The sequence below is a fragment of the Fusarium poae genome, assembly GCF_019609905.1.
Source record: "Fusarium poae strain DAOMC 252244 chromosome Unknown contig_2, whole genome shotgun sequence".
Classification (NCBI taxonomy): domain Eukaryota; kingdom Fungi; phylum Ascomycota; class Sordariomycetes; order Hypocreales; family Nectriaceae; genus Fusarium; species Fusarium poae.
Genome location: NW_025408660.1, coordinates 606648 through 620778, shown reverse-complemented (window position 1 = coordinate 620778; position 14131 = coordinate 606648). Strand labels below are relative to the sequence as shown.

The 14131-nt window shown below is 51.5% G+C and overlaps 2 protein-coding genes across 2 annotated transcripts; one reads left to right on the top strand and one right to left on the bottom strand.

The window, feature by feature from the left end:
- Positions 1-1774: 1774 nt before the first annotated feature.
- FPOAC1_013448 (uncharacterized protein) lies at positions 1775-6636 on the top strand (the record flags this gene model as incomplete). Its single annotated transcript, XM_044857789.1, has 5 exons — positions 1775-1952; positions 2064-2867; positions 2941-2996; positions 3090-5966; positions 6019-6636. The coding sequence occupies 5 exons, from the start codon at positions 1775-1777 to the stop codon at positions 6634-6636; spliced, it is 4533 nt and encodes a 1510-aa protein (XP_044701171.1).
- A 297-nt stretch (positions 6637-6933) lies between these two features.
- FPOAC1_013447 (uncharacterized protein) lies at positions 6934-8151 on the bottom strand (the record flags this gene model as incomplete). The annotated part of the gene is made up of 1 exon (XM_044857788.1): positions 6934-8151. One exon carries the CDS (start codon positions 8149-8151, stop codon positions 6934-6936), a length of 1218 nt encoding a protein of 405 aa, XP_044701170.1.
- Positions 8152-14131: the final 5980 nt, after the last annotated feature.

Here is a 14131-nt window from a genome sequence, read left to right as displayed (position 1 = left end):
CGCAATAGCGCTGAAGGGATCAGGGTTAGGGTTAGGCATTGAGAGAAGGATTGAGTAGGTAGGTGGGTAAAGCCGTGTTTTTAGCTCCCGGCAGGGGTACAGTAGCACGGGGTTATAGTTAAGGTAAATATAGCACAATATAAATCAAGGAGGATTTAAAATTAGGCGGTTAGGGACGTGGGACCCGTGTTTCCCGCTAACGGCAGGTCGCACGGGAGTGCGGTAGGTCGGTAAGGTTAGGCGTTGAGAGAAGGATTCAGTGGGTGGGTGGGTGAACCCGTGTTTTTAGCTCCCGGCAGGGGTGCGGGTGCGGGTGCGGGTGCGGGTGCGGGTGCGGGTGCGATCAATTGTGCAATTAGGGATCGGGTTGGGAAAATCTTTCATGTCTTAGTCAAATTCGAACGTCGGCCAGAAAATACAATTAAAATCCGTTAAAAATCAATCACAGCAAAAGGTAAGGTGAAAGTAACATGCAGCGGTAGGCAAAAGCGTAATTAATCTTCTGATATCTATTATTGACATTTTAATTGCTATTTGCGGCGTATATCCTGCTTTCTTTTGCATCTTTCATGGTCAAATCTATCCCAGACTAAACCACACCAAAATGTTGCTTACGAAATAACGGTACACCCTTGTCGATGGCTTACAGCAGTAGCCAATGACATTACGAATAAACGCGGACGCAATCCTTGTCAGTCTCCTCGAGCCAATACGATAAAGAATAAACGCGGACGCTGGTTCCACTCGATATCCCAACCCTGAAGAGTGACACGAAGACACGTGAATCTCAGGGTTGGGAGTAAAGCCGTGTTTTGAACATCAGCATAGGTTCCATAATAAAATCCATGGCTTCTTTACCCAGTCTCCCTGCCCCGTTAAAGTATCAATGTTCCAAGACCTTCCGTCCGGGATCTCCCACCTATCCGACGAGCACGCAGACCATTATGCATTTACGTGAATCCGTGTGCTCTGTATTCACTCAGCCTTACTTCAAGACGCACTATGCTATGTTTGAGAGGCGAAGCCTAGATGCGCTCTTTATATTCTATCGAAATATGTCGACTTTGCTTATTATTACATTCACACGGTAGAACTCGGCTAGATAAGAATCTCCGACTGATCCATATATATGAGCATTATATAATCATCATAGCACGACCACTTGGGTTGTCCAGACGAAGATGCTCATCGCAACGAATAGAACGGCCAGGAAGGAATATAGCTAATAGGAGCGTAGTATGCTACTGACTGCTTAACCTATCTATGTATAGATTATAGAAACCACAAGATATACGCATATGCTACTACTGAGTGCCCTTACTCTTTCGGTCTGTAGCTAGTAATTATGCCTCCCATGCTGCTACTACACGTAAAGGGAGACACATAAAACGATACCTAATGTAAGTTGCGGCAGGAGGCGATATCATCTCCTCATGTCCCACCCATGCCACTTAACGCCACTTCATTTCCATCACCTATATCCTTGTAAGTAAAGACCAATCACTTCACCCGGCAGTCACATAATACGCTTCCCCTTTGTCGACAACAGTATAAACGCAAAAGCAAAGAGACCAGACATTAAAACTCTATAGAGATAAATGTCAACATCTATATACACAAAGTAAATAATAAACAAATAAACAAACCGACAGGTAGGCCGTGATATGTTCTTTCCTTTGCCTATGGCGCAGATAGACAGATACGAGATTCATCATATTACATTCCCTTGATCATCACTTCCTCAAACTGAAATCGTCACGTATCATCAATCATAATGGGTCGCCGTAAGCTCTCGGAACAAGAAAAGGCAGAAAGAGTCATTCAGGAGCGGGATCGAGGAAGACAACGCCGGTTGAATGCCCGCCAAAACACCGAGACACACAACACTGATATCCGCCCTCACCACACAACCACACCCACGAGCAATGCACCTATAGAAATTATATCCGAAGGTACTGAAGTTTTAAGTATACTTAATTCTCTACTTGAACTTTCACTCCCTCTCTAGAAGCAGGACATAAATACTTGCCAGCAGATAAAAGGTAGCTGATGCATTACCCTAGACCTGTTAGATAGCGAAACGATCTTGCGAACGGATACCTCTCCACGACCGGAAGCGCCACTACGATCGATCGACGAGCAGGCATCATCACTATCATCATGTCTCAACCCTATTCGCGTCTCGGTCGCGTGTGGTGCAACACTTACCAGTGGGCAAATCGCGACTGGACAAGACGAGGTGGAAGAGATCCTCTCGGCAGTCGAAGCACCAGAGTCGCGTGCGTTTCCACAATATGATGATGAAGGAAATTCTATTAGACCTGGCCGTCCACAGATAGACCCCGCCGTGTCGCCGCGTGAGCGAACGCGTGCCCGCGTCCAACGACGTCGCGACCAGCAGCACCTCACAAGGGCACAGCAGATCGTCCAATGGTTTGCCGACTCGCAAGATCCCCCGCCTACCTTGGAGTTCTCTGCCTTGACCTTGCGCGATGGCCCGGCCCCTTCGTCGGTTCCTGACGAGGCTGTGGAAGACGGCGAGGGCGATGGCAGATCGGAGAGCTTCGGCTTTGACAACGATGTCGCGTTAGGTCCGACGTCCCCAACGCCTCCAGCACCTCCTGCCTCTACTCAGCGGGACAGTCAACCACCCCGGCGTAGAAGCTCTCTCCCGTCTACGCCGACCTTCCCGGTGTCGCCCGATGCAGCTGCAGTATCTTCTTCACTCGGTACAGACGATCCAGTCCTCAGTGGCTTCCTCGAGGCAATCCGCCAACAAGACACAGCCGGCGGCCCCGACTTTCTACTCGCACAGAGCGACGCGTATGACCAGATACTCCGGAAATTCTTCAGCCATCGATGTGACTGTACGTTACTTCGCCAATCCATCCGTCTAGAGTGACTCTGTGAATTATTTACTCACGTTCTAATCTCAACCAGGTCCAGAACCACGCGCGCGTGAAGAGCCGGAACATACCTCCACCCTTCCCGAATACGTCCAACACATCAGCCGTGCTCTTCCTCCCTTGCCTACCATCTTTGCGGGACGCGATGAGGCCTGCGATCTCCGTGCTTCCTTCCCACAATAGCAGAGCTTCCTCTCCGAGCCGCTGTCCTTCCGTAAGACACAGGCCTCGCTGTCCTTCCGCAAGACACAGGCCTCGCTGTCCCAAGACGCCGTGACCATCGCGCGACAGTGGGATGTCGACAGTGTCTGGTTCGGGGCTAGGAGCCTGTCAGCCATCCGAGCCCCCAATCAGTTTCGACTCTCCTTCTTCTCACCTCACACGAGTAACATCTCCACCGCTCAAGTGATACAGCCTCATGGCCTGGACCTGGCACATACGCGTCACACCACCATCGGCACCTTCACCACCGCCGGCGTCCGCTTCTCCGTCTTGATGTTCTTCCCTAGCGGAGCCCCTTCGCAAACACGAGCCTCCGCCAACAGCCTCTCCCTCGCACGATTCAGGGATCTCTATGATGAGATCATCCTCCCGGCCGTCCGCGAAACTGTCCCTATCCACGTGCGACAGGAAATCCCCGGTTCATACGACCTGATCTACGCGAAGTCGCGCGCCTATCAGGAAAAGCCAGGTGCTGGTCGCTGGAGCGCCGAAGACGAGAGTCGATCGTATCGTCTGGCATACGGCATCCCAGCCAGTGTCCTCCCGCAGTTCTGGGCGGCAGTTGTGAGGAACGCGAATCGGCATCGGGTCCAGAGCAAGAAGGGGGACGCAGTTCCCTACTTCCAAAACCCCCGTCTCCTCTTTCAAGCCCACGATCTGAAGAACATGTTCGCGTCGGAGAGCCTTCAAGACAGCTTGGGTCTGTTTCGGGATAGTATATTAGCTGGCCTCGACCCGAGCCAGATCGACATGCACTCTTGCTGGCTAGATGTGGGCATGCGAGATCATGTCCGCATGCCGCCCACGTCGTCGAACAGCGAGAGCCAAAATCACCATCATCACCATGAACCGTGGACGCTTCTTTGGAAGAGCGACTGCTGCCGTCATCTCCACGACCAGGTAGTCGGTGTAGCCCCAGAAGCTCCGATGGAGGCCACTTACTATCGGCCCTACCTCCTCCGGGACATAGGCGGATACTACGTGAGGGCGAAGTCGACTCGGAAATCGAACCCTGGCCACCCAGAAGCCAGGTCACCCGGCGTCATTCGGGCCAAGGCGTATAACTGTAGCAAGGAGCTATTCGGCGTCATGTTCAGCGATTACCAGCTCTTCAGCTCAGGTTTTCTGCCGCTTCTCGCCTTTGGCGAAGGGATGCTGAAGGACCTGGCCGCCACGGATCAAAGTCGCCAGCGTGCATTTGTCTCGCAGCTCAGCCGCTCCCGCATCCTGGATGCGTGGGACGCTAATAAGCGGCATATGAGAGCTGTCTCGTCGTTGAAGAGACATTCCGACTTTGGAATTCGGAAAGAGGTCACCCTCCGGCTCGATGTCATCTTAGCCATGTGGGTTGGTGGTAGGCTAGAACCGAATCAAAGCCCCCATACGGGCCCAATGTGCTGGGAAGTTCCTCTCGCTCCTCCTCCTTCTTCTTCGTCATCATCTTCATCTTCGTCTTCTCCTTCCCCTCCCATCGTCGGAGAGGAGCAGCATTGGCCTTTCTGGGTGATTCCGACCCAGATGCTAACCGCATTCGTGTCTGCACAAGCTGCCCGTTTTATACTTCCGCTCGATCACATCTTCTCCGAGGTAACGATGGCATCATCGTCGGCTGCTCATTCAACTTCCTCGCCTGATCCTGCTCGGCAGATACTCTCATTCTATACCGCACAGCTCTTCTGTCGTCTCCTGATTCATGCTGTCAGCAGCGAGCGACAGTATAACTTCGATAACTGGATATGGAAACCAACCTGGCAGGTCAAGTGTCGCAGCCCTAGAAGCGGTCGTCGCAAGGAGCGGAGGGGTCTCGGTCTGGACGACTCTATCCGCTCTTCCGGCACGCTCTGGATCCCTCATAGCCACTTCGATTGTCAGAGAGGTCACATCTCGCTCGAGCTGCTGGTGAACACCTACATGTCTCGAAGCCCCCTTCAAGCTAAGCTAGCCCACCAGGCCAATGTTCAAGCACTTGCCACGAACCAAGTGACCACCGAGTTACTGTTCCAACGGCTAGTTCGAAATGCTCGGACAGAGTACGATCGGGGGCGCAACCGGGACGCAGAGATTCTTGCCGACCGTGCCGTCGCTCTTGCGGTGGAAGAGATCGCCCGTGCTTATCATCAGCACTTCCTCGCCAAGCTGCACTCGTACTGGGATCGACTCCGAGGTAAGATCGGACGCCAGAAACTGCCGGTCCTGGATCTGTTACAGCAAGCCCAGGAGGAATCGGCAGCCGAGACTGGCCGTATCCCCACTGCCCAGGCTGTTCACGGCATCTACGCGGAGGCATGGGACAAGTACCGTCAAGTTACAGCGGATGATGATAGCGACGGCGACATCAATACATCATCATCCTCATTGCGATCTACTCTGCCTGAGGAGCTGCCTTGTTGGATGACTACTCGTCGGCGTCTACCTCCCAAGAACAGCTGGTCTGGCTTTCTCTTTGACCAGATCTTCTGCCGCCCCAAGCCACCAACCTGGAATGCACTCTTCTTTCTCCAGCTCTACCGAGGATTCAAGGAGTTTTGGCAGGATACATGTGCGCCGTTGGGCCCTTTCGATGGTCGCTTCAGCCGCCAGATCGGGTACTATATCCAGATTGCATTCAACTGTGACCACACCAAGGAAGTCGGTACCAGTCATGCTCAGGGCACCTGGTACCACGCCAAGCCACCCTTCTTCCAGATCCAGTACTGGGCTCCTTATTTCTCTCCACCCCGCGTGCAAGAAAAGACATCTCTGTCGTCCCTCTACCGTCGCCGCGCTTACCCCAAAGGTCTCTCCCCTCGGTCCACTCCCTTGATTCCATCACCCCGGTATTTTCACGACCTTGAAAGCGTGGCCTGGCCGCACTGGGTCGAGATAATGCATCATTCGCATCATGATCCAGATCGTCTGCCCTTCGAACGCCGTAGCTCCATCCTACGCCATTGCAAAACGCGCGTTGTTCTATGTCTCCTTTCTTGCCGGCCCGACTTGGGGTATAGATAAGGATGTCAACTTTATCGTCCCATGGTCTTTCAACAAAACATCCCATGGTAGTAGCAACGAGTGTGACATCTTCCATGTGCCTGTGGCTGAAACACATATCTCGAAGACAATTGTCGAGGATACGGTAAGCCAGCCAACCATCCTGCTGCCCACCCGCGATACTATCATCGGTTTTCTCGATGCTATAGAGACTCTTACTGGTCACTCTTCAAGCATTGCAGAACGTCTATCGTGGACAAAACGTCGACTCAATAATCAGGGCGATCAATACGACCTCCGTAGTCATCTCGCGGCCAGGCATCGGGAAGTGGGGCCATCGACAGAGAGCCAGTCCCTCCTGGAACGGTTCCTTCACCAACGTGAGCCACCGGAATGGGATGTCGAGCCTGTGGATGAAGAGGAAGCCGAGGACACGGAGGAAACGGCGGAAGAAGACAACTCCTCTTCAGGAGAGGATAATGATCTGGAAGATGTTGGCCTGAATGACTTAGGATCGTATATTGGATTTGTTGGCTAAGGGAAAGCTGGCCGATGAAAATGTTGTTGGCTGTGTCAGCTCTGAAATCTTTTCTATTATCCTTCTCTCTCCATCATCATCATTTCACTGCTTTTCACTACGACCACTTGTGATTCCAAAAAAGGTGTGATTGCGTATTATCGTTTCCTAGTGGGCGGTTTGGGTTCAAATAAAGCAATCCGTATGATTAAACAACTAACTGCGACATCTGCTAACTACATTTAATTATAACTTTTAAACACCAGGGCGTATTACCAAAATTAGATTAGTAGAATGCGACAAAACAGAGAATAGGGTTTAGGTATAGGGTACGTAACTCAGTCTACGACGGACTCCTTCCTCTTCAAGCTGGTTCAGCAGCCTCTTTCTTGCACCAGAATCGGATGGATTCTCTTTCAAGACAAAGGGCACACCAATTTTCTCAATGAGGTTACAAAACGTGTGAATATCTTCCATCTTTATATCCCGTTTCGAACGGCAGACGAAAAGGACACTACCACGGCACAAATGGCGCCGGTAATCAGGTAAATAAACCCATTTCCCGTCCTTGATAGAAGTTGAAATCAATAAGAGCTGGGCTAAGGGATTCTGTAGGCCATCGTCATCGTCGTCGTTGTCATTCCCGCCGTCGCTGGATTGATTGCTGCTATACGACTTTGCAACGAGGTCCAGGCCGAAGAGCGAGGGAATATCACACGGGTCATCGCCCTCTAGGTTGAACAGGGGGTGCGTCTTGGGCACAGCCACTTCCACCATCTGTGGCTCCTGTCGGTCGATCTGGTCGCGGAGGCAGTTGATGCGGACACCAATAACTTTTGAGGTTCTTTGGGCTAGCACGCGCTTGGAGAAATGGTCGTCTTGACCACCAGGTTCGATCATGCTTCCGATCGTGTCCATGTAATAGCCCAGGTAGTCGATGGCATCACGGTAGGCAGTGAGGGTGATGTCGGTGGAGTGGCGTGGTTCAAAGTCGGCCCCCTTCCTCATGACCGCAACGACTGGGCCCTTCCAGATGAACTCGCCCCACGTATCACCAATTAGGGTTGGGATTGTACCGTGGATTGCCTGATTGGTTTTGATGTTGCGGGGTGGCACGTCCGGGTCTAGGAACCATAGGTGGATGGTATCCTGATTACTAGGCCTTCCACGAAGGATGTTGCCTCTTACCTGCCGTAGGCCACGGCCGATGTAATTATCGTTTCCGGGAATATGCAGGAGTTGGTCCAGGACTGGGTGGAAGTAGGGCTTGGCCTCGTACTTGTCCTTCTTGGTATCTACCCAGACAAGGGAAGGCCGCGTCTTGTCCATGGGGAAGAAAACGGCAAGGTGATGGGTTGGAGAAGGCCGATTGGTGAAGTTGCCTTGGGCATGCTCCGAAAACTTGCGGCAGAGAAGGCGATGGGTGCGCCAGTCAGTTTGCTGACATTCAAGAGAGCAGTAGGCGGCGGAATGGCAGCAGGCGCATCGGCGAGCGTCGGAAGAGCCGCAAATTGTGCAGAGGACGTCAAGATCCATATTTGTAAACGGGCGACAGGATATTGTTGTGCAAGAAGGGGGAGTGAGAAAGCAACACCAAAAAAAAGTAGAAGAAAAAGTTTGGAAGGTATGATGGGTGAAATGGGCGACGATTGTTTTGCTTATCGTTTTAGGGGTGCACAGCTGAGCAATTGGGTGTGTGGGTGGCTTGGTGACTAGCCAGGGGCTGTCACATCACGGCAGCTAGGATTATCAAGGCTGGGGGCAGGGATAGCTGCAAGGGGTGGGGCTGGGAGGGTTCGAAACTGAAGCAGCCCCCCAGAATTTTGGGGTGGGCCATTTCTCCATTTTCAACCACAACCAAGTTCAGAAAGAACACGACGAGCGGGCGACAACGTATATATAACAGCGAAGCGAGACGACCGTACTACGCAAAGATGATAAAATGATGGCCTCGACGAATTGAATCAATTCGTTTTACTTTTATTATTTTCTAACCCCCCCCAATTTTGTAAATTTATTTTGTTTGTTTTCTTTTTCTTCTCTTTCCGTACTTAATCTTTTCCCCTCTACCGATTAGCTAGTCTCGACCTTACCTATCTCCCATCCTGGGCTTCGGAGGCGATTGCACTAAAGTGCACCTCTAGGCACTTGTCGGATAGCCCAAGTGGGCTATCGGTGACCTCTTCAATTTGCCTCTGCTGCTCGCCTCGCCTATCCCATCTGCGTGTCCGTATCGGAAGATTCTCATTCTCATCTGTGGCTAGGCGGTTGGGCAGTTGTTGATCTCGACGGTCGTGGCGGACGTGTATGTGGCGGGACTCAGGAATGAATCTGTGTTCAACCAGTTGCTTGTTTATCAGCGGACCAGAGGGAACCTGTTGCATCCAAGGCTTCCTGTCGGCGGCCGAGGAGCGTGGCCAAGCGGCCGTCACGCTTCTGGGAACGGTGTTGGTAGTGATTTGGGGTTTGATGGTAAGGAAGCGAAACACACAGGGTGTTATTCGGGGTTACCCGGGCGGCCCCCCCGCTATTTGGAGCCGGCGATTTCTCCACTCTCAACCACACTCGAGCATTCTCAACAACGGCGATGAGGGGTTGGGTATACAACAACGGACTAGACCTGCACCACGCGACTGAGCAGGCGATGGACAACGACGACAAAAACAACCCGAGGTCGGTGGAGGATTTAGTAGGACATCAGGCGGGTACTCCAAGTGGCTCTGAGACACTGCTATCCTGATGGGTTGACGAGGGAGGCGATGCAAGAGTTCACCTGCGAGGCTGAATCGAACGACGGTACTGAGCAACTACTGGACTGGATCACGTCAGACGCTGCGCATTGACACGATGATGATGCCGGCGCTGTCGTGGTCCCCGATTCGACAATCGACCTAAGCAGGCGGCATGGGCAGGACAACAGGTTGCTGTCGACGAGGCAGAGGAGGCAGAGACAAAGTGGTACTGGTTTACCCGTAAGCCTAACCCCAACCCTAAGGCAAAACCTCGAGTTTTCGATTGATCGGGGAAGGTAAGAGGCTAGCGGGTGTTTGAGAGGGTTAGACAAGGGACAGACACGGACGGGTTGGCCGTAACCCCTAACCCTGAGCCAAAACGTCAGGTTTTGGTTTGACCCGGGAGGTTGAGAGGGTAGCGGGTAGTGGAGAAGACTAGTACCAGTGTAAGTCGGCGTTGAAAGCGGGAGGGTTGGAAGAAAGAGGCCAGGGAAAGGTGCAGACTGGAGGTGAGGTTGACTTGACCCCAAGGCTAACCCTGACTTGACCCCAAGGCTAACCCTGACGTTAACCCTGACGTTAACCCTGACGTTAACCCTAGCCTTAACCCCAACCCCAACCCTGAGCTTCCACCGGGGTAGGGTTAAGGGGTAGGGGTAAAGGTAAAGGCAGAAACAAGGAAGGGAGGAAGGAAGAAAGAGGACAAGTTTTTCTGGTGGGAGAGGTAACCTTCTCGGTTCACGAGGGGTGTTGTTGGTTGGAGAGGGGGAGCAAGGCTTCTCGCTCTCGCAGGGGAGGGTGTTCAGAGTAGTTGGTGTTGTTGTTGTCGTTGTTGGCGTGAGCGGCAGCTAGCCTTCTCGTTTTCCGAGGGGGGGCTGTGGTGAGCGGCAGTCAGCCTTCTCGGACTCTCAGGGGACGGTGAAGGTGACAGTCTTCAGAGTAGTAGTTGGTGTTGGTAAGAGCGGGAGCTAGCCTTCTCGCGTTGTGAGGGCTCTTGTACCTGGCTGTAAGTAGTAGGGAAAGCGCTGACGGGCACGGTGGGAGAGTCTAGGAAGGAGGGAGGAGGAAGTGCTGTAGGCGTGGTGACTTGTAACCTCTACCCTCTAAGCTCTGACGTGTGAGGTGACGGGAAGGGAGGTCAGGGTTAGCGGTTGAGGGTTTGCACAGTGTAGTAGAGCGTAGTAGAGCGTAGTTTCAGACGGCTCGGGTCAGGGTGTAGACCGGGTACAAGTGCAGGGGGCAAAACGAAGGACAAAAGAAAAGAACTTTGATAACTTTAAGAACTTTGGGTGGGTGGGTGAACCGCCGGAGGCGCAAGAGAAAGAAGAAGAAGAACAAGGACAAGTTGGTAGAGGGAGAGGAGTATCTGGCGGGACAGAGTGTGAAAAACACAGTGTCAAAATACTGTACGCACATTGCAACACAAAATCACAATTACACAGTGGGTACAGTGCGAGGGGCACGGCCCTAGCCACTATTGTTGGGGACTCTTTCAGTGAAAGGGGCGACCCTGGTCAGGTCTGGAGGTACCCTGGGCAGCATAGCACGGCTGGGAAATGACATGGCGTTGACAGGGGCATGGCGGGCGTCAAGTGAAAGGGGATTTCAGTGAAAGGGTTGCTTGTGATTGGACAGTCATCAACGGAACATGGTAAGCGGGAAGTTTAAATCGACAGATGGAACAGAGAAGAAAACATACATGGCTATATGAATATTCACACCGATTTTCTTATATTCATATTATATTCAACTTATCTACCAAAACACATATTCATATAACATATTCATGCATATTCATATAAGGGTTCACGTGATGCCAAGCTAATTACTGAGTGAAGTGAGAGGAATCTATTGGTGTAGTTATATAGCCCGAAAACTTCTCAAACGCTCCCGTTTGGCCTGTTCGCTATTAGATATCACCCTCTATAGCCTCTGGATCACACGGGAGGCCTATCCCACCCTCAGCTGACGGTCTAATATGTCCCTCTCGCAGCCAGTTGCCGATACACTCAATCTTCTCAATGTTCTCAATCAACAATCGTAACCTATCCCACCTAGCTGTGCGCCTAGCCCCTGAAAAGGTCCGCTCTGGCTCTGCTGATTCTGCTGGTACAGACAAGATATCGATAGCCATGCGGCTAAGCCGTGGATACGCTGTACGAACGTCCTCACTACACCACCATTGAAGGGGCGTAGTATCCTCTGCAAGTGCGATAGGAGCCTCTGAGATAAAGCTATCGAAATCATCCTTGCCCCGTGCTCTCGCCATCGTCTTATTTCGCACCTCTAAGCGCATCTTTGAGAGCATCGTATCCTTCTTTCGCTTTAATAATGCAGGCACAGCCAAAGACTGCTCTGAGAGATGTATCTCGACATCGTGATTGTATTCTTCTTTCCAGAGACAACGGGCGGCGGCAAACGCGCACTCGTGCCATTCCTCGGGCCAACATTCTTCAATATAGCTCTTGCGTTTAGAAGGATCGAGAAGGAGGGCCGCGGCATATACGGGGACATCCTCGGTCATAGTGTAATACTTATCGAGTATGAACCAGCACATATCGATAGAGTGAATTATACGATCATCGCGATTGCTCGGCTGCGAGTAGTGGGCCTAGTTAGCTGATTAGCATGCCGTATACGCTATAGATAGAGCAGGAAGATGTAAAACTTAGCCATATACCTTCCACTTTTCGCAGTGTCCTAGGAGAAGGTCCAGCAGCTCAAGTGACTGTGAGATTGATGCCATAGCGCCTTCAGCTTCCAACGTGGCCTCATAGAAAGGTTGAAGGAACTCTAGCGTTCTTTCTAGCATTTCCCAACCCCTACTGCTAAGAGTATTGCCCTCGAGATCATTATCATGTTCAGCGGTAAACTGGATGATCTGTGGCTTCTTCTTTAACGCAACAGTGATCACTCTATGCCATGAGGACCACCTCGTGGTATTATCGATGCCTAGTTGCTTACCTACAGCATCGTACCACTGATCGTTGTGTAGAGCCGAGCTCCGTATGTAGACTGCAAGAGCATGAAGCTTTGCTAGCGCTGGAATGCCTTGCCAGCCAGCGAAGCGCTCATCGACGTTGCTGGCTTGCTGATGCGTAGTTGTGGCTCGCTTGCCTCTCGCGTGTGTAAGTTTTCTCGTGGGCTGCTCCTGCCGCTCCTCCTGCCGTTGTTCTTGATGCGTCGTGGTGTCCGAATGTGCCACAATCTCCGCCGGATCCAGCTCATGTAATTGCTGCGAGAACTCCTCAAGCATAGTTGAACCGGGCTCATCGGCAGTAGCTTCTAGAGCCGCTCTAAGAGCCTCTTTTGAGCGAGCGAGAAGGAATGCTTGTAAGGCGAGATTGGTAATATGGCCGATGCAGCGGATTCTGCGGCGTTTGTGAGGGTACTCAGCCTATACTATAACTCAGTATAGGCTACAGCTCTATTAGCGGCTAAGAGTAACTTACACCTGATTCCGCCTCCAAAATCTTTGATAGCTCCTCTAAACAGGTGTCGTTTGATGCAGCATTATCGCCTATATAGTAGCCGAGGCTTTGAGCAGTAATGTTGAACTTCCGTAGCGTACCGGCGACCAACTCAGCCTGCGTAGCACCAGAATGGCCGTATTTGCGCTCTGGCAGTCCTAGTAATGCTTTCTGAAGCTTGAAGTCCTCATCGACCCACTGAACGCATACAGCGAGTACGCCATGGCCCATGGCGATGTGGCGATGTCCAGAGATCAGAAGATATGTGTATCTTCGACTGTGTTGTTTGAAGCCTCTCGGCAAGTTGTGAGCTGTATAACGAGTAGTTCGAGTTGATATAGCCCATAGCCTGCTTTCGATCGTTGATGAGAAGGTCCCCGATGGCTGGATTATATGCCAGAGCCAGATCTCGCAGTTCGGAGTGCTCAACTGCCGAAAAGGGCAGCCTGCGCCTCGTTAGAAGCCCCACAACTTCCTCAATATAGGCTTGCTTATTAAAACAGTTGCGGAGAGCAGCCTGCGAAGGACGAGAGACGATATACGAATCGATAGCGCCAGAAAAAACACCCGAGGCAAATGTACTAGGAGTATCATTAGAAGCCTCGCTTGCTCTTATAAGGGCTCGGTGAGCCGTTTCTGCATGGTGTATAGCGTTGCCAGGCACTCGATTTGACCATGGAGGATTCTGACAGTGAAGACAAACGTAAGCACGGTGTCCCTTGGTCTTTCTGCGCTTCGGGCCAAGCTCAGCTTGGAGATGTTTTTCGGGATAATCTATGTAGAAAAAGGCATTGAAATTCCATGAAAGTTTCGATGCAAACGAGCCTATAGAAGCGTTGTTAGTCCCTGAGGCTGATATCTCAGAAGCCTGAGAAGCCATAGATGCTAATAAGCAGTACGTTACTGCATGGTATGCGACAACTGGAGAGTTTTCTTTAAGATTTAATTAAGAGATTTTCGGGTAGAGAGATTGGTGCTGGCATGAAGTGTATTTGTAGTTTGTCACATCCAACAGACCAAAGGTGATACATTTGGTCAAACTGGAAGGAAAGTCTTCCAGCTGTTCAAACAGGCTGCTCAGACCGGCAGTCCGGAAGTCCGGTCTTCCCGTCAGAGGTTGGTATCACCTATGTCTCCCAAAAAGCCAGTTCTTCAACACAAGGGCCCCGGAGGCCGAATTCGTCTTAGGTGTAAAGAAATCGACCTATTTCCACCCATTAGATGGAAAAATCAAGAGATTCTATCCCTATGATCCAGATCCATCAGAAATTGTGACAGAGTGGTGGTAGCTCTCTAAATACCTAATGGCTGCGT